The sequence below is a fragment of the Eschrichtius robustus genome, chromosome 1 (genome assembly GCF_028021215.1).
Source record: "Eschrichtius robustus isolate mEscRob2 chromosome 1, mEscRob2.pri, whole genome shotgun sequence".
Classification (NCBI taxonomy): domain Eukaryota; kingdom Metazoa; phylum Chordata; class Mammalia; order Artiodactyla; family Eschrichtiidae; genus Eschrichtius; species Eschrichtius robustus.
Genome location: NC_090824.1, coordinates 183,784,924 through 183,808,833, shown reverse-complemented (window position 1 = coordinate 183,808,833; position 23,910 = coordinate 183,784,924). Strand labels below are relative to the sequence as shown.

The following is a 23,910-nucleotide window of genomic DNA, read 5'->3' as shown; positions in this document are numbered from 1 at the left end:
ATGTAAATCTGGGGTTATCTTCCTGGCCAGTTGCCGAGCAGTAGATGTGTGTTTATAACTTTCTACACATTTTTAAAAATGTGTATTATGACTAGAAGCTTACGGTGGGAACACAATTTGGGGTCTTTTAGTAAAAAAGAGTTATCTCTAAACAAAATTTTAACTTACAGCTGTTATACATATATGGGGTTTGTGTGTGTATGTGTGTGTGTGCAGGAAAGTTATTGTTTACACTAATCTGCTAGGGTCAAATCCATTTTTTCCCCAGCTCTTTGTTACTCGCTTGGGCTGACTGGGCACACACTTCTATTATTGGCAGAGGGCTGTCTACATCAAGCTCACATTGTTTCTCTAGCATAAATAAGAGAGACAGAAACAATGAGCATATAACCACTGCTGGACTCAGATGTGGTGTTTATGAAGGCAGCTGCTTTTGCATTCTTGGGGTCAGAAGGATGTGTGCGTGCGTGCGTGCATCTACGTTAAGAGCCAACAACCCTTGAAAGCAACATCCCTTCATCCTCATTGTGCCAGAAGGATTCTTCATTCAAAGCACCTTCACAAGAGAGGTAGACAACCAGGGAAATAACATGATAAAACATATTTTATCCCCCTGGTCAATTTACAAGTTTCTTTGACAGATAATTGCTAATTATCTCTGTCATAGTAGCATTACTTAGGCAGTTACACTTGGTGTATTTACTTAGTGTTTTACACCTTTTTAAAGGTAGTCAATGATGTCTTTTAGCTGCTCTACAAAGGGTCACCTAAGGAAAAGCAATTGTATGCTTAACATCTGGGAAAAATATTGCCTGTTGGGTAGGTTCCATGAGAACAAAGTTATTTCTCAGATTTTTCCCTTCCGGCTTCAGCTTTGTTTTCCTAGGAATAGTGCAGTAACGCTGGAATTAATGAGTGACGGAGCCCTTGATTGAATCAATATTGAGTGAAAGTCATTTGTATACATAGATGTGACTCTTTCCGTGGGAGTCAGAGTGAATTTCTCAAGAAAGTGCCAAGAGAAGATGCAGGGCAGACACAGCTGCCTGACAGAGGCAGACAGAAGCCTAACTTTATAGACCGTTCCATACTCCACATATGTTGAAACAACAGGCTGATTCATAGTTTCCTTGCTTAGTTTCCAAATTGCCTTGCAACAGAAGCAGATTGACTCCCTTCCCCGGTCTGTAACTGGGATTCACAATCTTACAAACTCCAGTCTTTAGAAAGGAAACACTGCAAAGCATGGCTCCCAATTTTTGATAGCCACAAATTCAGATGTTTTCACAGAACAGCCGAATTTTCAATTAAGACAGGGGTTGGCAAACTATGGCCTGCAGACCAAATCTGACCAACCCCTGTTGGTCTGTTTTTATAAATAAAATTTTACTGGAACACAGCCATGCCCATTCATCTACCTATTGTCTATGGCTGCTTTCTCATTATAATGGAGGAGTTAAGTCATTGAAATTGAGATTGTTTTGCCAGAGAAGCCTAAAATATTTACTCCCTGGTCCTTTGCAGAAAGTGTGCCGATTCCTAATTTAAAATATCAATTTATGTCGTAAAAATATCAATTTCTTTAAAAATGTAGATGTAATTTTAAAGTCAACATCACCAACTTCCTTTATCCCTGAGAATAACCCTCTCAAGCAAGCTGGTAATTTGTATCAGGAGTCTTATTACTATCATTGTTCAGTTCAGGAACCATACATCTAGGAATCTCTTCTAAAGAAATTCTCAAAGATACATAAAGACATGCATACAGATGTACAACTGAGCATCGTTCACATTTGCCTGTAATTCTGAGTAACTGAAAACAATCTAAATATCCTAAGCAGTTTGGGTTAAAATTCTCATTTTGCAAAGTCATGTGACTTATAAAAGATATGTTTTAAAAACTATTTAACGACCTAACATAAAATGCTTAAAATGTAATTTTTAGAGAAAATGGTAGGATAAAAGGTGTCTATAAAGAACCATCTCAATTTTTTAAACATATGTATATCTCTAAATGCAAAGAAAAAAGGCTGAAAAAAGACATATGAAAAATACAGACAGTGTTGTCTTTGAGTGCCAGGATTATGGGTGACTTATTTTCTTGTGTTTTTCAAATATTTATTTAAGGGAAAAATATGCAGCATGGCTCCCTCATACATATGCAAACTCAGTGTGTGTACATGTCTCCATAAAAGGCCTATTGTGCAAAACAGAATATGAGGTTTGCCAAGCCACACAGAACATTTTTATTTAGAACTATAAAAAATTGTATTTTTTTTAAAAAAGAGAATCTGCAAACCTTGAGTTTTAAAAAGTGATTCTATGGAATACATACTTTATACTTCATTTAAAACAGAGAAATTAATCCAAAAATTGTCAATGGACTTACAAAACAATTAGGTTTTGAAATTTATTTCTGATAACTCTGTGCTCAAGAAAAATAAATATGCATGCCTTTTTATTTAATTAACAAAAATGTTTGTCCCAAATAAAACTCTTCTCTGCCATTCTGTGGTTAGCCCATTTCCCAAAGAGGCATGGATTAAAGATGGCAGATTGGTAAGCCTTGTGATGGTAAGCCTTCGTATGGATTAAAGATGGCAGATTGGTAAGCCTTGTGATACCACTTTTTCCTCAAGTCCACGGCAGGCACTGCAGTCCATTCTGCTACTTTTTTCTCGAATGCACTCCAAGTGGCAACTACTAATCAATCAGCAGTATCACGCGAGAGCAAACATATCTGCCACCCTCCACATGGCGACATAACGGGTTTGGCAAGTTAATTCTTAGCGCCCTCCTTCTCTTAAGACTAAATGGGGGACTTCCCTGGTGGCGCAGTGGTTAAGAATCCGCCTGCCAATCAATGCAGGGGACACGGGTTCGATCCCTGGTCCGGGAAGATCCCACATGCCACAGTGCAACAAAGCCTGTGTGCCACAACTACTAAGCCTGCACTCTAGAGCCTGTGAGCCACAACTACTGAGCCCGTGTGCCACAACTACTGAAGCCTGCACGCCTAGAGCTCGTGCTCTGCAACAAGAGAAGCCACCACAATGAGAAGCCCGCACACCGCAAAGAAGAGTAGCCCCCGCTCGCAGCAGCTAAGGAAAGCCCACGTGCAGCACCAAAGACCCAACGCAGCCAAAAATAAATAAATAAATAAATAAAATTTTAAAAAATAGACTAAATGGTCAAACCCTTTTTTATCAGCATTGAACTTGATCATCTTACTTCGAAAGCAATAGAACTTTGTGTGTATATTTCAACAGCATCTCAAAATGTCTGAAATGGGACCCACTGTCTCGTTTCTTTGACTATTGACATTACCGGTACTACTGTTTTTTCAGACCCGAGGATGGAGACATTTAATCATTAAAGTGCCAGTCTTCAACTTCACTCAAATCCTATCACTGGTCAAGTTCTGACCACGTCTCCTTGAGGATACCTCTTTCTTTCTATTTCCATTGCCACTACTTAACATTCAGGGAGTGATGGGGACATTTCGGGGGAAGAGATGAAGATGGAATGGTAAGATGAAACATCTACCCATTTACTTAGTCACTAATATTTTTATCAAAGAATTATTATTTTTATGCCCTGGCTAGGGATATGAGGTAGAAAAGATCTCATACAGCTTCTTTCTTCCCTTTCTGTTGAATTTGTTCCACTTGAAGAGCCAGTAAAATGGCTGGTGGGGCTATAAACCAACTCCAAAAAGTCATAGCTGACTGTGTTCAGTCCCCACTGAGGTTCCTGTATATGAATCACCCAGAGGCCGTATCCCCAGCAGCCCTGCTGAGCTGGCTTTTGGCAACGTATACTTTGAAGCAACCCCAAACCATCCTGGGACGCTTTGGAAGCCGCATGCTCACCCTGCCACATCCGGTGCTTCCTGAGGCCCGTCACTCAGGGCCTGCTGGAGGGTGAAACGGGGATGGACCGGGAGCAATAATTTCAGGCAAAGAAGACGTGACCTGAAGTCAGAATAGCCAGTCAGTGCCAGGCGTGGAGAGGAGGCGTCACCGGTCAAGTATTCGGGGCTGGAGATGAAGTGAATTTGGGAAACAAGAGCAGCCCAGCTGAGGGCTGTATCAAAGCAGGTCTGGAGCCCCAGCAGAGGGTTACAAGTCGAGAGCATCAGAGCCAGGAAGAAACTTGACGCTCAGCCAACAGTTGCCTCAGCCAGACATTTTCTACATGCATCTTGTTTGGTGCAAGAGCCAGGTCCCCAGGGGGCCTGTCTTGGAACTGTAGGGGAAGATAATGAGGCTCCACAAGCTGGAAGGGCACAGAGGGCACAAAGGACACTCCTCCTGCTGCTCTCCTTTGTCTAACATTGTCTTCCTGGAATGTAAGCACCATGAGGGCAGGGCATGATGCTCTAAACCTAAACAGTAATCGGCACATACTAGGTAGTCAGTACATGTGTAGTGAATGAATGAATGAATGAGGTAGCAGGCAACAGTTGAGCTATTAGAGGAGGAATTCTGGTGTCCAAATAAACAACGCTTTACAAAGTGCCTGAATTTATCCCAACTTTCAAGTTTGTGAGTTCTGAATTTATTACCATGTGTATTTTTTTCTAAGTCTATGTCATGATGAATGTTTAACAGTGAACTCGTGTTCACCATCCATCTCAGGGCCTGTGCAATCAATACATAAACCAAACCCTCAGACAACACTGATAAGAAACATGAATAGTTTAAAATCTCAAGGTCAGGCCCAGGAAAACTGTAATGACAAAAATAATGGGGGTTGACAGTTCGAGTTCTTTTTTTAGGACGGTGTTTAGAAATACTAGACATTTTTCAATTAATGCTGGGAATTAGCTAAATAACTTTAGACGTTAGTTCACGATTGATCATTTGCTTTAACAAAAATATGGCTCAGGAGGACCAAACAGAGGAGAAAAGTACAATTAGTATGTTCATTCATTTCAGGTCCTGTTTACATTTGCATCTTGAACGACTTGGGCTTATTTTTTTAAACTAAGTTTCCTGCCTGTAACAGAATCATTAACATTCATCTTTATTGGTAGCGCATCTGTGTTTAAATTCTTCAGAAGCACCTAGTCAAATGTGCTAAGGAAAGGACAAACATAGAAGGACAGCAAATTTTATCCACATCTCTGCCCCTGTTCAGCCTTTGGCAAGCTGCTTAGTCTTTAAACATTTGGGTGATTTCATTCTAAAATGGGTCTGGTACAAATAAACAATTTCCCAAGGATGTGTGAATTAACCTGAGGTTATAAAGAGTTTTGAAATGATGAAGTGCTATCAATGCTAAGTCAAATTACGAAATTACACCTTTGCAAAAATGCTATTGTGGGAATAAATGAATCTGAACATTGTATTTACAGTGTGATTTGCTTCTGAAATAGAATATTCATAATTGGCCTCAGCAGGCGACAACAAAGTGCCATCTTATCTCCTGTTGATAGACCACAATTTCAGAAAATTATTTTTACAATGGCGTCTGAATAAGCACCTTAATTCAAGGCTGTTTTACAAATAGATACATAGTTTACACTGCCATGGAGACATAAAGAGTGAGGTGGGATTCATGAACAAAATCGCTGTTGTCATTCCTTTTTACTTTTGCCAATGTAATCTCTGTTCTTTACAATCTAATTTTAACAAGCTATGCTGAACAAAAAGATAAGGTAAAAGCTACTTCTGTGTTAGTGATGAAACCCGAGTTTAGGTTAATACTCAGGTTATCAACTGCAGTTAAATTACCCTTCGAACTTGGCCTGTGGTTCATCTAGTTTCAAGAACAAACAACTCATTCTTACAGAGAATTTCCGTAGCCTGCAAATGTTATATTCAGCAACAGCAGAACAATAAATGAGGCCACATTCCTAGTTCTTTTAAATAAATGATTCGCTAAAACAGGCCTGTTCATGGGTAAGATTAAGGTCTAGGTGAAAAAGTGAATGATTCCTTGGAATAAATGCGGCCAAAATAGAGTTTAAAATGCCTGACACAATTGGGGGGTAGAAAACGGACATGAAATCTCTGTCTTGGAGAAAAAAAAGCAGTAGGCAGAGGCTGTGTTGCAAAAGGCAGGGAGGGTCTGGGCTGAGCTGGGGTAGCTTGGAGAGGGAAGTGGGAGGGATGAGGGGGTCTTGTTAAAAAACCAAAGAAAGGATCGGGAATCAGGGCCAGGCTGAATGGTCAGAAAAGGTATGTTTGGAATTTGCTCTCGAGGCACCAGCGTTCCCCTGCATAAGCTGAGTCCTGCTATGTTAGCGGCAAAAGGGGCTCCTTGAGCAGGACTCATCCCTCCCACCCTACAGACGAGGAAATGCAGGTGCAGAAAGATGAAACCCGTGAGCCCACAGCTGTTTGGAGGCTGTCACTTCTAGAACTCAGGATCACGGTGGGTTCCTAGAGGCATCACGTGTGAAGGCCACACCGACCACTAAGCCAGTCTCCGGAGGTAACTGTGAACGTGAAAACACAGGACGGACCCAAAGGAGAACAAGCTGAGGGCATGATCCGCTGGCCCTCTGCCTCGGCCCCAGCTCATCTTCTCCCCGCAGGGAAATGGAAGAGCTTATCATACGAGTCGTTCTATTCTCTGGATTGCAGACAAACCTGAGATGTGAGAGTGAAGGGGTGCTATGGGTTTCCTGACCAGAGATGTCACACAAACATCCAGAAATACCCCCGAGAACTCGTGTAAGGTCATGGCCTCGGGGAGGCAGCAGGAATGTGGAAACTAGCCATGGTGGTTGCAATGCTTGCTGTTGTGGGCGTGGCCATGCACCTGCTACTCCTTTGTCCCTCCCTCTTGGGTTGGCGCTTGCCTATCGTGGCACACAGCTTTAAGAAATGCTTAGGAAACACTGTTATGGTGAGAAAGGCAAGAGCCAGGGGAGCAACTGAAACCCCTGCCTGTCCACTTCGGCGAACGCCTTGGGCTGACTCGGCCTGTCTGCTCTCCAGGACAGCATCTTGACGCGGCTGCTCTAGGACACAGGGCTTGGTTTGTAACCTGGTGACGTGGACAAATGTATTTACAACACTCAGCACAGGGTGCATCCCGTGTTGCTCTTTCTAAGGGAGAAGTGCACGTTCCACGTCCTCCCCAGCAAGCCTGCTGTGAAGTTAACGTGCATTTATTGGGGTTGCCAGCTGGAACGGAAGAAGGCTCTAAATTATTTGTGTGAAATTTATGTAAAGGTGGTTTGGATGTGAGCCCAGACAGTAATATACAATAGACAAAGTTTACAGAGCTGTGATACAAAGTCCCAAGAGTTTGGGGATCAGATTGTGGAGATGACTGTGAAACAGAAAGAAGAGATTTCTGTCAAGCGGTACCCCTGCATCTTTTTTGAGATTTAGCTAAAGCTACTCACATGTAGAAATTCTAGGCTTTTCAAAGTAGAGGTTTTTGGAGGAAACATGTAAGTTTGACTCCACTACCCAGGAAAATGAAGGGTTTACCCTGTAAATGAGAAGTGTAAGTGTGCACGTTCGTAGTCTAGTTAAGTTAAGAGCTTTTCCCGGGCAGCTGACTCGGTTCTTTGGCGCTAGGTGAACACGCTGAGAAGGATGTCAGTCAGCCAATTCAATTCGGCAAATATTAATTGAGCAGCTGCTACAGGCAAAGCACTGTGGGCGGCTCCGCCAGGGCTGGGAAACACTCTCAGCCTCTGCTCTGGAACATCTTCCAAACTAGCTGGGTGAACAGTAGCAGAATATTAATGATTATGACCGAACACAGAAAACTGGAAGGAACGTTGAGTGACGCCTAAACATAGGTCTTGGGGGTGTGTCCGAGGACAGAGGAAGAGACCACGTTTCGTCAGAAATGGCGTTCAGAAGGAAGCATCACTGCGGGTACGGCCAGATGATGGGCCACACGTTGACAGGGAGACGCAGGTCTGTGTAAGGCACTGACCCCTCGTCCGTCTGGGAAGGAAACAGCCCGTGAAGAGGCATGGGATAGGAAAGCAGGAGTGACTGTGAAGAACTCCAAGGCGGCCACTTTGGTTGAACATAAAAGGGAACCACAGGAGAAAGGCCAGAGAGGCAGGTGGGAGAGACATGGTTTCATTCCTAGTTGAACTGAACTCGTAATTCAAGGCTGAGAAACACAGATGAAGCAAGGGGGGAATGGGGAACTCTCCATGTTTCTAAGCAGGGGGGGAGAAGGAGGAAACCCCATTCCTGAGGCTAATGTGTCAGCACCAGGGATTGGTTAACAAGTGTTGGAATTTGAGTGCTAACAGGAGAAACATAACAGAAAAGATAGATGCGATGGATATTGTAGTTACATGATTTAGAGGCTTTAAACTGATGTGCGGGATAAATAGGAATCAAGAGACGCCCCAGAGTCTCAAGGGTTCTGGGCCGTGTTGTGCAAAGGTCGAAGAAATTCAGGCCGAGAAAAGGCCAGTGGTTTGGGGCATGAGAATAGGCATTGGAATCTAACATCTGCGCAAACAATTCAGTCAACCGGAGGGGAGAGGACTTAGGCTGAGAAGGGTTAAGGGAGAAAGTGGAGTTCTGGGGTGTAGACACCACGTTCAAAGCCCTTGGCAGTCATAGGAAAGGGAGAGAGAGGTGAGAGATTAATCTGAAGAGTAACAGGTCCAAGGAGGGCTTCTTTTACTCACGAGTGGAAAGTCCTACAGAATCTATTGGACCGGGGAGGCCCACAAGGTCCCACAAGAAATAAAGAAAAGCCCTTCTGCTGGACCCCCAGCCATACACAGCTGTGGTCATTTCAAAGGAAAACAGTGCTGGGGGAACTCTGAGAGGCTGCAGACATCATTTTTATCACATACGACCATTCTTGAGGGTGAGGTGGCGAGACGAGTCTAAAATAGTAATCTCTTCTCAGCCACTATCCTAAGGGCCTTCCTGCGGACATGCTTTTCTTCGAGGTCACCGAGAATCACCCCCTCTGCCCGGCCCCACTGTTGGGAAATCTGTCCTAACCAGAAATGGGGGGAAGAAGACGGCAAGGTGAAAGGGGCTGAGGCTGCTAGAAACTGAGGGAAAGTGGGGAGGATGGAAGGGACCATCAGTTTTAAAACACTGATTTTCCCAGCTGCTTTTCACTATGAATTTATAATACAAAATCCATGTAGTTTCCTCTCTCTTGGACACAACTGTAATGGCAATATTTGGTTTCACTGATTGGGAAGAACGGACATCCCTGTTGTAATAACCACCATGACACTGGCTCCCGCCTTAAAGGATGGGCTGATTTCCCATTGGATTGTACTGAATATATTTATAAGTCCGAAGGCACACCTTGGCAAATAATGGCTCTTTAAAGGCCATTAATGCTATTATCAAGTTTGTGACACTGAGATAGCATCTTCCTTGAATTTTCCAGAAACTCCACCCATCCAGATTTTTATTTTTTACTTAAAAAAACTTTTTTTGGAGTATAGTTGATTTTAAATGTTGTGTTAGTTTCTGCTGTACAGCAAAGTGAATCAGTTATACATGTACATATACCTACTCTTTTAAAAATTCTTTTCCAGGGCTTCCCTGGTGGCACAGTGGTTGAGAATCTGCCTGCCAATGCAGGGGACACGGGTTCGAGCCCTGGTCTGGGAAGATCCCACATGCCGCGGAGCAACTGGGCCCGTGAGCCACAACTACTGAGCCTGAGCATCTGGAGCCTCTGCTCCGCAACAAGAGAGGCCGCGATAGTGAGAGGCCCGCGCACCGCGATGAAGAGTGGCCCCCACTCGCCGCAACTGGAGAAAGCCCTCACACAGAAACGAAGACCCAACACAGCCAAAAATAAACATAATAAATAAATAATAAATAAAAAATTAAAAAAAAATTCTTTTCCAATATAGGTCATTACAGAGTATTGAGAAGAGTTCCCTGTGCTATACATTAGGTCCTTATTAGTTACCTATTTTATATACAGTAGTGTAGATTTTTAGAAGACTGCAATTATGACACACTTAACCAGCCAATTTATTATAAGAAATTCTTGTTGGCTGAATACACGTTGAGCATGAGATACCATCTCTATTGTGGATGTGTGCCGTGCTCTTGAAATATTTATGTGTCTCCTCCCAAGGATGCAGACTTTATTGTTTACAGTCTGAACTTATTTTAAGGAAGAAAACCTGCGGATGCAGTTCCTGTTAGAGTAATACCTAGGCTTTATTTAACATATTTATCTTGTATTCCTAAGATATTTCCACCTACATTATCTCATCCACGTTGTGTTATTAAGATTGGGAGAGAAAGGAAAGCATTTTGTTTTCTTCAGAAAGAGAAGGAAAAAGATTAATTGAAGCTGTGTCTAGGTAGACACAGACCTTGATGTATTTCCGTCTCCCTGAGCCATGCTGGTTAACACTGTCAAACCACAGTATTAATGGTGGCATAACCAAGCCATTCATAGATTGCAACCCAGCTGTATGACCTGTGTTCTGTCTCATAGATGGGAATGCACGGCAGAGGGGCAATTATAACCCACGTCCCTAATTCTCACCAGAGCACTTTTTCACAGGGAGCTGCTAACATGGTCCCCTGACAATCAGAAATCCCCAGTTTGTGTTAATGAGCTAACACACACATCAGGCATGATGCAGCAGCACAGCTACAGAGGGAAATGAGGATGTGCTTTGAAGGACTGAACCAGTGTAGCCTAACAGTTACTCAGTAGTGGCCTCAGCCAGGGACAAAGAAATTGGCACTGGAATAAAAGGTAAGGAAAATGCAAATTATTTTCCTTGGAAAAAAAAAAAAAGGAAACTTCCAATCAGTGCTAACTCCCCCTACCCCCAGCCCCTTCCCTCAGCTTAATGTCAACAACCTTCGATGAAAAATCAAGTTATGGGCTACCCCTTGTAGGTGCTACTACACCTAAAAAACAACATAATCCTGAATCAGACCAAGTCAACCCAGTGCCACCAAGTTTGTGGGGCTCCGTGTCCTTCATTGTCTTTGAGTCAAGAGTGTTCCTTTTTCTTTAGATTTGGAAATTTAGTGCTTTCTAATTTTGTAAAGCTATCTAGCCAGGACTAAGATTTTGACCACATCTTAACTTTTTCCGTGCCATTTCACTGACCAAGGGTATCTTACACAATAGCTGGCCTGCTCACAGTATCTGGTGGTTACAGAGTCAGATGAGGACTTGAAATCGTGACTACACTGACTGGCCTTTGCCTCCTCTGGCTGTTCTAAAGAAATGTAAGAACTCGAATGGGGAGACATTCAGCATCCTCTTTCAGACGGGACTTGGCTGTGCTCTCTGTGACATGCCAATCTATCACAGAAGCAACAAGCCATCACCTCCAACCTGTCTGGCTGCTTGTACAAGTGTCTGAACAGATAGAAACAAAATACTCCGGAGCATTGGTTTCTTCTCAAAAAACACTCTTCTGTTTCTCATAGGGACTCAGCGCCTTGAGCAAACATTCTCTCTTTAACCCTTACAGAGTCACAGTGGCCAACACAAGTATCGAAATCTGACAAATAGGGGAGCTGTGGGAAAGCAAAATTTTCTTGCTATTTGCCTGAAATTAAGTGAATGAGGGGTGTTTGCAAGAGAACCCAGTCTTCTTACTCCTGGGCTTGTGAGGAGCTGGTATACAGCTGGTATCTCATATGCCCCTTGAACTAACTGTATAAATGGAAACTTTGTGCAGCCTGGTTACCAGGCCTTCAAATAAATATTGTATTTATGTGTGTTTTGTGTTTTCAAACTCCATCAGCCGAAGGAGCCAGAATTCAGATACTCCCCCTGCCGCATCCCACCGCAAATTTCATTGCTAAGACAAGTTTTGACTCAGTGGAAAATCATCAATTTGTTGGAAGTTTCTGGGCACAAGGCTTCACTGAATCCAAACTAAGAGTTTAAAAATTAAGTCCTTCCTCAGAATCAGCTGGTTTGTATTTAAATTTTTGTGTGTTTCATAGAAGAATATGGCTGCTGAATAAAAAGCAGTCTAGTGGTATTTCATTCGAATTTTCGCATTCAAAAAGTATATCCCAAGCCCTTTCGATCACAAAGATGGAAAGATGTTTGGTGCAGCAGCTGAGCATTTGGGGTCAGTTAATTTCACTTTTCTAAGCCTCAGGGCTATCATCTGCAAAATAGGGATGATAAAAAGATTAAGTGAAATGAAGTCAGATGGAGCACAGAGTGTTTACTGAGCACATGGCAGCCATAGAGGACTAAGCAGCAAGAACCAGCCACGAAGACTCCTTTCTATCAATGTTATGTGGCAGCCTGGATGGGAGGGGAGTCTGGGGGAGAATGGATACATGTATATTTATGGCTGAGTCGCTTTGCTGTGCACCTGAAACTATCACAACATTGTTAATCGGTTATACTCCAATGTAAAAGTAAAAGTTAAAAACATTAAAATTAAAAAAAGTTTAAAAATTAATAAATAAATAAATATTCTTTTGATGATTTAAATTAAAGGAGAAAAAACACGTTGACCATAAATACGATATAAGATATGTGCAATACAGACCTGGGCTTGATGAGGAGAAAAACTATGTTACAAGCAATTGAATGGACAGAAGCCAAAAGATTTTTTTTTTTTTCCCTCTCCGTGCTTCTGCAGAATTTAGTAGAATTCTGAATGAAAGCAGTTCACCTTCTGTGCTATCTGTAAAGACTAAATGACTTCAGCCATAAGCCATCATAATGTGTTTGGTGTGCTTCACAGCCAATCTGAGGGTTGTCCCGACCTTGTGTCATCCTAACTGACCTGGATACTGGACACAGTTCAATCAACCAGAGAAGAGCAGGAAAAGTCTTCTTTGGAGGTGCTATGTTCTGCCAGGTCACTGACTCCTACAGTCAGGATTGATTACAAACACCCAATTAAGAGGCATTTGGAACCTGATCTGAACACTAATCTTGTCTCTTGTTTTACTTCAGGCTTAATGATCAGCCTTGATGAATACTACAACGACCATTAGTTAAGTCTATTTTATAGTCTCCCTCACAAGCACACACACGCACATATGTGTTTGTGTACGTGCTTCTCCGAAGGATGTCAGCACGCATACAAGTATCACGTTTTATGCTGGAAGGAAAGGAGCTGATAATACACATGCCGGCTGCAGGCATATGTCTCCCTTGGATCAATTTTGAAGTGCCGCCTCCCCAAAGTGAAATCTGGTTGGAAATGCCATGCACATGTTGATTCAATTGGATAAGATTTCAACTAATCTTCTCATAAAGGTTGCTTCTTTCAAATTACAGAAATGCCCAACACACAACAACCTTGTAATACTCAAAATTCATTATGATCCAATGTGATTGCTTATAGGAAGAAATAATAAAGGAAATTAATTTTATTAAACACATGGAGTTCTGTTCAAATTAAATCAGTGCTAATGCGGAAAGAAATCAAAAGGAAGAAAGTAGATAATTATCTGCTTGAGCAGCAACCAAGGATGCTGCAGGTGGTAGCAACCACACTGACCTCCGCTGTTCTGAGAAGAGTTCATTTTTACCCATTTAATAGTTTTTTAATTGAGTTTAGCTTGGTGGTGGTGCCTCTCACGTTGCCCATGTTGGGAAGTTACTTGAGATCAAAATCAGCAATGAAAAGATGAGGAAAAATAAAGCAAAGGAAGATCGCTCTGAATTTGCCTGGCATAAAAAGCAGGCTCTTGGACCAAAAACTTTGTGTTTATTTTAACATAACTGTAGTATAAGCAAGAACTATATTTCTATAGTAGTCACCGAAAAACAATTAGAAAAAATGCTTCAGTAAGACTGTTTTGGGATTAGAACAGTACACATTTTTTTCTATCCCCATTCCAAAGAGTTTGGCAATCTTCAAAGGATAGTACATCCAGACTTCAAGACTATAGATGAGTTTTGTCTGATTTTGAAATTTATGAAAATGGAATCACACAAGTCAGGATGGCAGCTGCCCTTGAGGCCAAAGGTCAGAGACTTAAAGCGGACAGGGGGTGGCCTCTTCCTAGGAAGCTGGAAATGTTTGCTCTGGTTCGGTTGCATGGGTGTGCTCACTTTGTAAAATTGTATCAAATGTTACACTTACTTTGTATATTTTTCTAGATATAGATTATAATTTAATATACTTTTATATTTAGTATAGAAAAAAGAGAATTACTTTGGCAAAAAATAGCCACTGTTTTCCATAAAACAAAGTCTTTGTTTGCTTTGGTCTAAGTGATGCTCTAAAACCCAAGGCTAGGACTAGGGGTACGCCCATGCCTCAGATACAAAAAAACTCACTAATCAGGATAAATAATACTTTAATGCAATTTAAAAAAATTAAAATTAATGCAAAAATCCATGCTGAACAAAGTCAAGATCAAAACAAAAAATATAACTTAGGGAAACCAAAAATGGAACTTATAGTCCCCAAATTCCCTATAAACAACAAAGTTAACATTGTATAATTACATTTTCAGGAATAATCAGATTTGAGGAACTAAGGGAAGATTAATTTGCATTCAGTGAGTTTATAGTCTATGAAAAATAAATGGTGTTTCCAAGTTTATGACAGCTTAGGAAATTTTAAAAGTAGCATTAAAGACAATGTGTGATTTATTCCAACAAAATCCCCAAACTTGAGTATCGTCTCTATTTAATTACAGTTTTATTGTGTTTAAACTTCATATGAAGTTACAAGAGTGAAATCTTCCTTTGATTGCACTGAATTAAGAAAAAGACACCAATTTATTGGTTACACAAAGAAAAGGCTACAAATCTAAATGATAGAAAAGCATTTATGGGATGTTAGCCTTGCGTCTTGGTGAAATCCTACGAAACAGCCCTGACAAATCAGGCAGTGAAGTCAGGAAGTTGTCACTCAGAAGACCTCCCTTCTCCCCCAACACCACCACTTTTTTAGACTCTCTTTCTGGAGCTTCACGTTCATTTTCCTAATGTTTTTAACCCAATGTCTGTGAAATTTTTATTGCTCCCCAGATGACATCTGATCTGAATGTAACCACACACCTCTTTGCTCAGCAGTATTTGTCACAAACCATTATAAATTATCATGCTGATAGTTTGCATTGCTGGGAAACCGGAAAAGCTCCATAAATTCTAACTACTGTATCAATGACATTCTTGTTTATTATGCAGATATAAAGTTTTATGAGAGTCAAGATGGCCGCTTTACCACCGAAGGAAACTCCAGTGGAGTAAGACCCAACCAGCTCAGTGTAAGTACTGAAAACCATTTTCAATGCACAATGAACACTGCCTTCTGACCAACACTCTGCAGGTGGGTTTTTCTTTCTTTTCTGCTTTTAACTCTGCTTTGACACTTCACAAGCATGGAGGAGTTTGCTGGTGCAAAAGAGAGAAATCAGATTCCTCCTTTTCTTCTCCATTCAGAACATTCTATAGCCACCTCTGGTATCAACATCACAATAAAACCAGGCAGACTAGTTAGCTAGTCTGCTTTCTCCACCCCCCCCCCCCCCCCGCGCCCCCCTCTACATCCACCGTAAAAACCTTTTTGTCAGGTTAGCACAGGTTAATTATGTACTGGGCCAGTCCTGGTGTTCTTCACATGAAAATTTGTGATTGTGTGCATTTCACTGTATGGTTAAAATTATGAGAGAATATTTTAATTTCATGATAAAGAAAACAATAAATAGAAATAAAAATATTTTTCCTACCAGAGCTTGGCTATTTAATTACTTATTTATTCCTACACTCTAAGAAACAATTGTTTAATTGGGTCTCCAGGATGTTTTGCAATAAGCAAATTGTGAAGGAATCAATTTCTTGAGCTTTCCCATTATGAAAGCTGACTATTCAAATACCGACAGTTTCAAGAGAAATGCGGGATGTATTATATGCGGCTCATCCCCATTATTGGATTAACATATTTAGTTTGCTTAGTTTCCTATATCCAAATATTCTAACAATCACCAAGTTGTTAAAGATATCCTAAGAATGATAATAACTGCTTCTGAGAGGAGCTTCTAGCTTTTCAAAGGGCTTTCATATCCACTACCCTATTTTATCTTACTATAAAACGGGAACAGCAAGTACTTTTTACTGCTATTAGACATATAATATAGCAGAGACAGGGAAAGACATTAAATATCTCAAATAAGACAAACGGCTTGTTCTTAACAGAAATGATAAGTAAAAGCTTACCAGTTCTCTGAACGTAATGTGTCATCTCAAATACCTTTTTGGAAGTAGCTTAATATAAACTTAAAAACCCCACAATCCACCAAAACCCCAAAATCTATACTTTTGCACATCCAACATAAACTTTGGAAGTCTATGAATTTATTCCTACAGGAGTTTCTGGTGCTTTCCATTTTGCTAGGGAATTCTAACCACCTGTAGATTTTAAAGCTGTGGATTCTTCTCACAACCAAAAGGAGATAATTGCACCACATGTGTAGAATTTTCAGCTGCAACCTTCAACAATAACCAGGAGTCATGTGGACCAGTCAGGAAAGATAGTGATGGCAAATGTCTTAAGTTGGTCTTCCTATATCATTTTTGGAATTTTCATTGATAAAACAATCAGGGAGCACCACTTGGAAACATGGCACAAAGATATTTTCCAGGGCCATAATCTCCACTGACCATATCAAGCTAAATGTATCAGCCTTCAAGACTCGGCAGGAGATGGCTCCTTCACAGAGAACAAATACTCACTTGCTACAATTAAAAAACCACCTTATTCTGTAGCATTAAAAAACAAAAACAAAACTCACCATCCTAATTAAAGAAACAATCTTCTTGGCCTTGTCAGTTTCTTGCTGATATCACTTAAATGGCCCCTTACTCTGAGTTACAATTATCCCTTTTCTAATCATCTTTAAATAACAAAACTAACAAAAAAGTTTGCTCCCCCCATCCTACCATACTCTACCTCACATCATGATATGGCAGAGAATTATTTAAGGCTTGCTGTGTGCCAGACACTTGTAAACACTTTACACACATTATCTCATTCAACTGGCTTCCCCTTCTTACACTCCTATGCAGTTGGGTGCTGGAGCCAGCTCACACCAGCTCATGAGAACCAGATGTACACACTTCTTTGCAAGTCTGTGCACAGTGACATCACTGTAGTTTGAAACTGGCCATGGTGGGAATATTTACACTACAGAAATCGGCAAGTATCACAGATCAGGACTTGACCTATCCCCTCCCTAGATCCAGTTGTTAACATTGACCAGCACACCACTGCTAATAACTATTCTGAATTCTTTAACTATTATATTACATATATACATGATCAAAACTCTCAGATCAGGAATTAGTAAACATGAGTTTACTGAAATCTAATAGCACCTTATTTTGAGGAATAATGTTATTACTTGAGTATGTTTTACCAGAGTTTCTTAAAAATATCTCCTATAACAGTTTAAGTATTGGCAAAATGCAAAACATAAAACAAAACAAAATAAAATGAAATGGAAAACAAGTCTCCAGTTTGTCTAGGTGATTGACATTGTAAAAACCACAATACAGAATACTGGCCAAAACAAACAAACAAATTCCCTGTTTCCAAGAAGTTACTGGAACACTCTATTAATGGCAACTTTCACACAAGATTAAAAAGTCAGTATAATGCCCTGAAGCACTTCTGAATCACAGAAGAAAGATTCAACTGAAATTGGCGTAATTTTACCTGCTGTAGTGTTCCACTAATTATTTGGAAATTGACCACCAGGACATGAATGTATGCTAATTCTCCAGGCATCAGATGTTGAATTAATCAGATGACCTCATCTCCCTGACCATGAAAAACTAGTTTACCCCACCAAACCAACAGGTTCTTGAGGACTTCTTGCAGGTGGGAATATTTTCATACTATTCTTTTCTTCTCTAAAAGGGTTATGTGTTGGCAAAGAAAATATTTTAAATAATGAAACTGACTCATTTTAAAACTTGGGAAAACATATCAGTCTTTGAGAAACACTTTAGAAGTGAGATTTAAATAGATTACTTTCCTTTGCTAAAACTATTTATATACCTAAACATCACTGAAGGTTGATATTCAGGTTCAAGTCTCTGGAGAGTACACCATGTGCAGTGTGCCAGAACAGGAGGACATAGATAAGACAGACACAGGTGGTCTGCTGCGTGGATGTCCAGTGAGAAAAGCAAATTTGGATCCGAGTGGACTGCCGCTTGCAATGTTAAAACATACTTTCCAACTGTGGAAAGCAAAACCTACACACAGTTCTTTCATACGAAGTGAGGAAATATAATTTAGACTGTCCCTCTAGTGAGGATGTTTTCATAATAATGAAACCTGGTATAAGTTGATGCTTAGTAACTTAACCATAGAAGGAGATAGGAATGCTAAAGCACACGAACAAACATTATATTCATCGTGAATTAACAGTTCTTTCAGCATTTTCCATAAGAGACTTGCAATCATTAATCTACTATAAAAATCCCTCATTAGACTTACCCTATATTCCTCATTTTTTTTTCAATGACAATTTGCTTTGGTCATGTCAAACTCAGTAAGATAAACACAGTTCTTAGATCACAAAACATGCCCCAGATTGGTTTAAAAAAAATACCCGACCTCAATACCCGTCTGCCAATGCACTATATGAGAGTGACCTACGATATTTAATAAGAACTCAGGTGAGAGTTTGGGTTTCTAAATTCTTCACCTTTCCAGGAAAAAAAGACACATATATACACACTTCTCAACAGAAGAGTTCCAAAACCAAAAGTGTTAACAGGAAAAAGAATATGAGAAATTACACATTTAAATATAATCTCCCTGGTTTAGGGCACTCAGAAATCACTTAACATAATTTAATTTCCATACCATTGACACATGATCTGGCCTAGATCAGAATCCCTCCTGGATCCATTTACATTCTAGGTGGTTCACAGACTTTCCCCCCATAGACACCTGCGCCCACTAGATGGTGCTGTGGCGCCCTGTTCAAACATTCTCACTTACTTGCAGTCTCTGTCTTCCAAATCGAAGTGAGGGTTGAAGTTAATCATAATTCTCTGATATGGGTCAGGAGCCTGAATCAGCCATTCACATTTTTCACTTGGGTGATAAGAATGCGGATAACCAGGAGATGTAAGGTACCCGGGGCTTTCAATTTTTATAGTATCTCCACATTTATCTGCAATAAAAATAATACTTTAGTAGACCTTTTCCTGACAACCAGTTAGGTATTCTAAATTTACATATAAATGACCGGTTATTAAACATTCCATAACTTTTTAAGGGGAGCTCCAAGAGGCGCTTGCAGGTCCTTCAGGTGGCGCCGATACCAACACGCCACCGAAGGGCACTCTTTGATCTCAGGAAGTCGGTTCAGGAGGAAAGTGGCCTGAGATCTGATAGGACCCCACCCCCCCCACGCAAAGTTCCCTCCCAAGAAAAAGGTCGTCCAGCATTAAAAACATTAAGTCCCCTCAATGGATGTTAACATGGTCCCCAGGGAGCTTCTGCTAGACTTAATTATCCCCCCAGAAGTGTAATCGCATTAAGGAGTGAGTTCTAAGTGAAGGCGACTAAAAGATGCTATTTGACCCTTTGTGTTGCTTTTTGATGATAAGCCTGGTCTGTGTCATTGATCAGTGGGGATTGTCATCCAGGATTTCAATTGGCTTAAAGCCAAACCTTTTGTCGTTGTTGTTTTATCTTCCCATAAATCTAAGTGATTTTGAGTTATCTCTGCTTTTGAGATCCAGATCATCAGAGAACAAAGTATATGTGGTGAAGCAGAAATAATTCTGCTCTACTGCTCCAAGTTGCTCAGTCTTGGAGACCAGATCAAAGTAACTGGGCAGAAAGAAAAATAAATAGCTACACAGCATTAATTCTAATTACCTACATGGTGGAAAAAAGCTCCACCACATGGAGGTCTGGGTATCACATAGGATGAGCTATACTGTCACAGTTTAGGAAAGGTGAGCTAACAAGTTTTGGGCCCTCCTTTCAAAAAACCCAAGACCCAAAGTGATTCACTGAGAGCCAAAGAAACCAGTCTCTGGGCTGCTTTATTGTTCAGTGGGGACCCTCATTGTCACTTTTAATGATGGATTTCATATTGGAGAGCCTCAGCCTGCAATGCTGCCACATTTATTGATGCTTATTTCGAGCAATAAAAATTTGGTGCATAAACTATGTAAGAGGAACAGGTATGAAAGCAGTGAAATATATAAGCCTATCAATCACAAATTTTCAGTAATGGTATATATAGATTTTAATATTGCATCTAATAGATTCCCTGTGGAAAGAGAATGGCATTCTTTGCTCTCAGCATGAATTTATAAATCTACAGAATTTTATTACAGGAAAACCAGGTCAAATGGAAATGAAAGATGAAGTGCACATCAAAAATGTATAAAGCTACATGCATTACAGAAATCATTTCCCATAAATTAAAAAGAAGACAATATAAATTACATTGTTTTTCTCAATTGCTAGATGTTTTTGACTTTGTTTCTCAGACTGGGGGTAGCCTTATATGGGTTTCCTTTGCCTTGGCTTTTAGAAGCTTAAGGTTTGCCAAGAAGAAATGATGTTGTAACCGGAGTTCAGAATCTCAGCTAATGATCATATTGGACTCTGTTATGTGATTCTGCCGAGGCTCTTGCATTATTTTAAATGTGTAGAAAACTTGGAAAGCGACCCCATCTCATTAAGTCTCCTCCAGCTCTGTACAAACATCATGGCAGTGTCTGGCATCTGTTAGACGGGTGAAATAAAACAGCACTGCTTGTAGCCACTCGACAGAGTCACTTCAGAAGACATTTAGGTGGATTCGGTACCACACCAGAGCTCTTTAATCTGTGACTTCTGAGAAAGTGACAGTGTAATAAGATAATGTGGACTCCTAGACTCCCTGGCTCTGTTAAATCTCTCTAACAGTTGATTAAGAAAGAGCAGTTTCTAATGATTCTGGACCATTAGTCCTAAATAAGGTTAATGAATTAATTTAGCAGACACTGGTACTCGGAGGAGGTGGACCTGGCTGGAAGAGGTCTGTTGAGCTACAGAGGCATTAACTGGCTCTGGTCACTGCAAACACAGCAACATGGGTTTAACTAGTCAAGTCACCGAATGAAGCTCAGGGTCTCAGCATTCCCCAGATTTCTGCTAAGAAAATTAAGAAGTATATATATTTCTTAAGTATGTACATACACATACACATACACTCACACACACAGACATGTGGAGCTCACAACCTAAAGTCTGAAAGCTATTTGCATTGGATTTCAAATCCATCCTATGAACGCCACCACCGATTTAATCTCCGGAGTTGTGGAGGCAGAGTTTGGGTTACTGTAATTTCTAAAGTCTAACCACTTGAGCTCTTTCAATTGGAGGTGAATGTTATTTCGTTCCCTGCCAGACTATAGAAAGATGCCATCATCCGAGGTTCATTAATAAATTGAACTCCACATTCACAATTGTGTGTGTGCGTGTTTTGCTTCCAAGTGTATCTTTTAGAACACTGCTTGGTAGCTGTTGGGAAAATCTATTGCTTCAATCACGAAACCTCCAAAAAGCATATTAGAAAGATTAACTTCCATCGTAAAGATGTGATTTACATTCCTCTCGGTATGAACTCCTCCACTTGTGGTCTCTTATTAAAACAATATACCACCGTAAGTAGCGGATGGTCTTTCTTTCTAATTACTCTGATTGAAATCTAAGCCAGACAAAAGTAAATATTTGATAATTAGTTAATAATAATTGCTGAAGACTTACTGTAAAGATAATGCCATCCCCTTGCTTCCACCTACTTTACAGTGTAAGTCAAACATGCCTACAACCAGATCCCATTTTAAAACACATTATTTAGGTTACAGGATACTGTTTATAACCCAGCACGGTCTTCCATTTACTTAACAGTGAGTGGTTTTAAAAGCTAAGTGGAAGCTGCAACTAGGTTGGGGATTTTCAGATATCCTGGTGCCTTACACTGTATATATCAGATTCCTTTATTGACACGATGTAACTTTCATTCATACTCCAGACGGATCAGGGCCATTTACAAAAGCGGAGGAGGGAGTTACATCCACCAGCAAACCGCTATCTCCTGCAGGCACCCACCAGAGGAAACAGTTCGGGGGAGCTGCTCGAGAACCAGGAAGTTCTCCTGGTAAAGTGTTCATTAACTTTCAACAGCCATCAGATTTTTGAAAGGGAGTCTCATCTAATTGCCTTTGGGAGGAAACATTATTAAGATAATTGGTGTGCTGCTCTGGGAAGGTAAGCAGTTCTGCCTTGTAGCAGAGGTAGGAAAACCTCCACGGCCAAACAACCAACTTCAGGAGGGAGTCAGAGCACTTGAAATCTCCCTGCCCTACACAGACTTATCTTATTGCTTGATTTCTCCGCCTGGATAAAAGTTTCCTTCGCCCAGGAGGCGGCTCTCCCCGGTGGATCCCGGCAACTGGGCGCGGGTCCGGGGTCCGGACGCGGGCAGCCTGGAGCCGGGATCACCCCTGTGGCCGCGCGTCTCCGCCTGTCACTTACCGTTGCGAAAAGCGCCGGCCGCCGAGAGGACCAGGGAGAGCGCGGCGCACAGGAGCGGCAGCCCCCTCTCCATCCTCCCTTCGCTGGGTTCCCGGGCAGACGCGGGAGAACCGAACGTGCAGGGAAAACAGAGCACCGGGGCGATCTCAACAATCCGGAGCGCTTCCACTCCTCCCAGAGCTGTAAAATCCTCAGTCCGTCTTGGAGAAAGGAAAGCGGCGAGGCAATGCCGTGATCCGAGAGAAACCCTCCTCTTTTTGTGTCTCAAGTCGCCTGCATCCTGTCATTTAGCTCCGGTTTCCTCTCTCTTTTCCCACACTTGTTCCTCTTCCAGGAGCCACTGCCCGGGCCATGTCTCAAAAAAAAAAAAAAAAAAAAAAAAGGGGGGGGTGGTGGTGGTGGGAGGAGGAGGGACGTAGAGAAACGCACACCAACGCCAATTTCCAGAAAGAAAAAAAAAAAAAAAATCCGGCTTGTTTCTGGACCCGCTGGAGCCGAGGAGCTGGCGCCCAGGGGAGGTCCGAGGTGTCTGCGCGAAGGAGAGGAGCAAGCAATGAAAAGATGAGCGGGAGACGGCGGAGTTCCACCAACTGCACCCCTGCTTCCCCCACCTCCTCCTCCCCTCCCCTTCTGGAGCCCTTCCCTCGCTTCCTCCCGCCCCTCTCCCCGCACGGGCTCGCCAGCAATGGCCTGACAGGAGACGGGGAGGAACAAGTTTCCCTCCGTGTGCGTTCCCCGTGCGTCTGTCCGTCTCTCCCGCAGGCCCTGCTGGGACCTTCCCGGGAAGGGAGGCGCCGGGGGTCCGCGCCCAGGGCGGGCTGGCGGGTGTGTTTGGGGGACTGGGCGTAGAGGTCGGTGGCAGCGCCAGGGTCGAGCTAGCCCACCTCGGCGTGCTCGCTCGGACCCCCGGGGGAGAGCGAGGCAGCTCGCCCAGGATCTTGGGGATCCGCCGCCGAGGCGTGCGGGGCGCGCGGGAGGTAGCGGCTGCTGCTCCCAACTCCGAACGCCCGGGAGGCGGCCGGGGCGGCCGGGTAGTGTGACCTGGGGCAGGAGCAGCAGGGCGCCCCTGGACGCTGCGGGTCAGGCCCGGAGGGGCTGAGGAAAGCTCGGCAGGGGTGGGGGACGCACCCCGGAGCCGGGCGAGGGTCGGCGGTGTCGCTGCCACGTAGAGCCGAGCCAGTAGATTCGCGCGGGCGAGGCTGTGCTGCAGCCCCACCCGGCCTCCCTGCCCGGTAAAGGGGCGCGCTGCTGGGCGCCTGGCGTGCTCGGGTGCCCGCCGCGCGCCGCGGGCTCCATTGTTACCCGAGATCTGGAGTCCTCTCCTCCGGGTCAGAGGGCACCCTGGAGGGTGGGAGCTGGTGTGCCTTCCAGCTAGGGGGCAGTCGTCGCCCGACCCCGCCCAGCATCCTGACTCGGAGCCCAGGTGCTCGGGGTTTGGAAATTAGGGGTCCACTGCCCCG

General features: G+C 42.4%; 1 protein-coding gene across 5 annotated transcripts in view; it reads right to left on the bottom strand.

Annotated features, from left to right (window-relative positions):
* The window catches only part of NRP1 (neuropilin 1), a 144,332-nt gene extending 120,738 nt beyond the window's left edge, over nt 1-23,594 (bottom strand). For 2 of the 5 annotated variants that reach the window (XM_068561074.1, XM_068561087.1), the window contains exons 1-2: nt 22,451-23,015; nt 18,905-19,079 (exon numbers count right to left, since the gene is read on the bottom strand). In XM_068561074.1, coding sequence (XP_068417175.1) covers nt 18,905-19,079; nt 22,451-22,523 — 248 coding nt within the window. In that variant the 5' untranslated portion in view covers nt 22,524-23,015. Of the gene's footprint in view, nt 1-18,904; nt 19,080-22,450; nt 23,016-23,578 lie in introns of those variants that run through there. The other 3 variants (XM_068561085.1, XM_068561097.1, XM_068561084.1) reach the window with 2 other exon arrangements.
* Between the last annotated feature and the right edge of the window lie 316 nt (nt 23,595-23,910).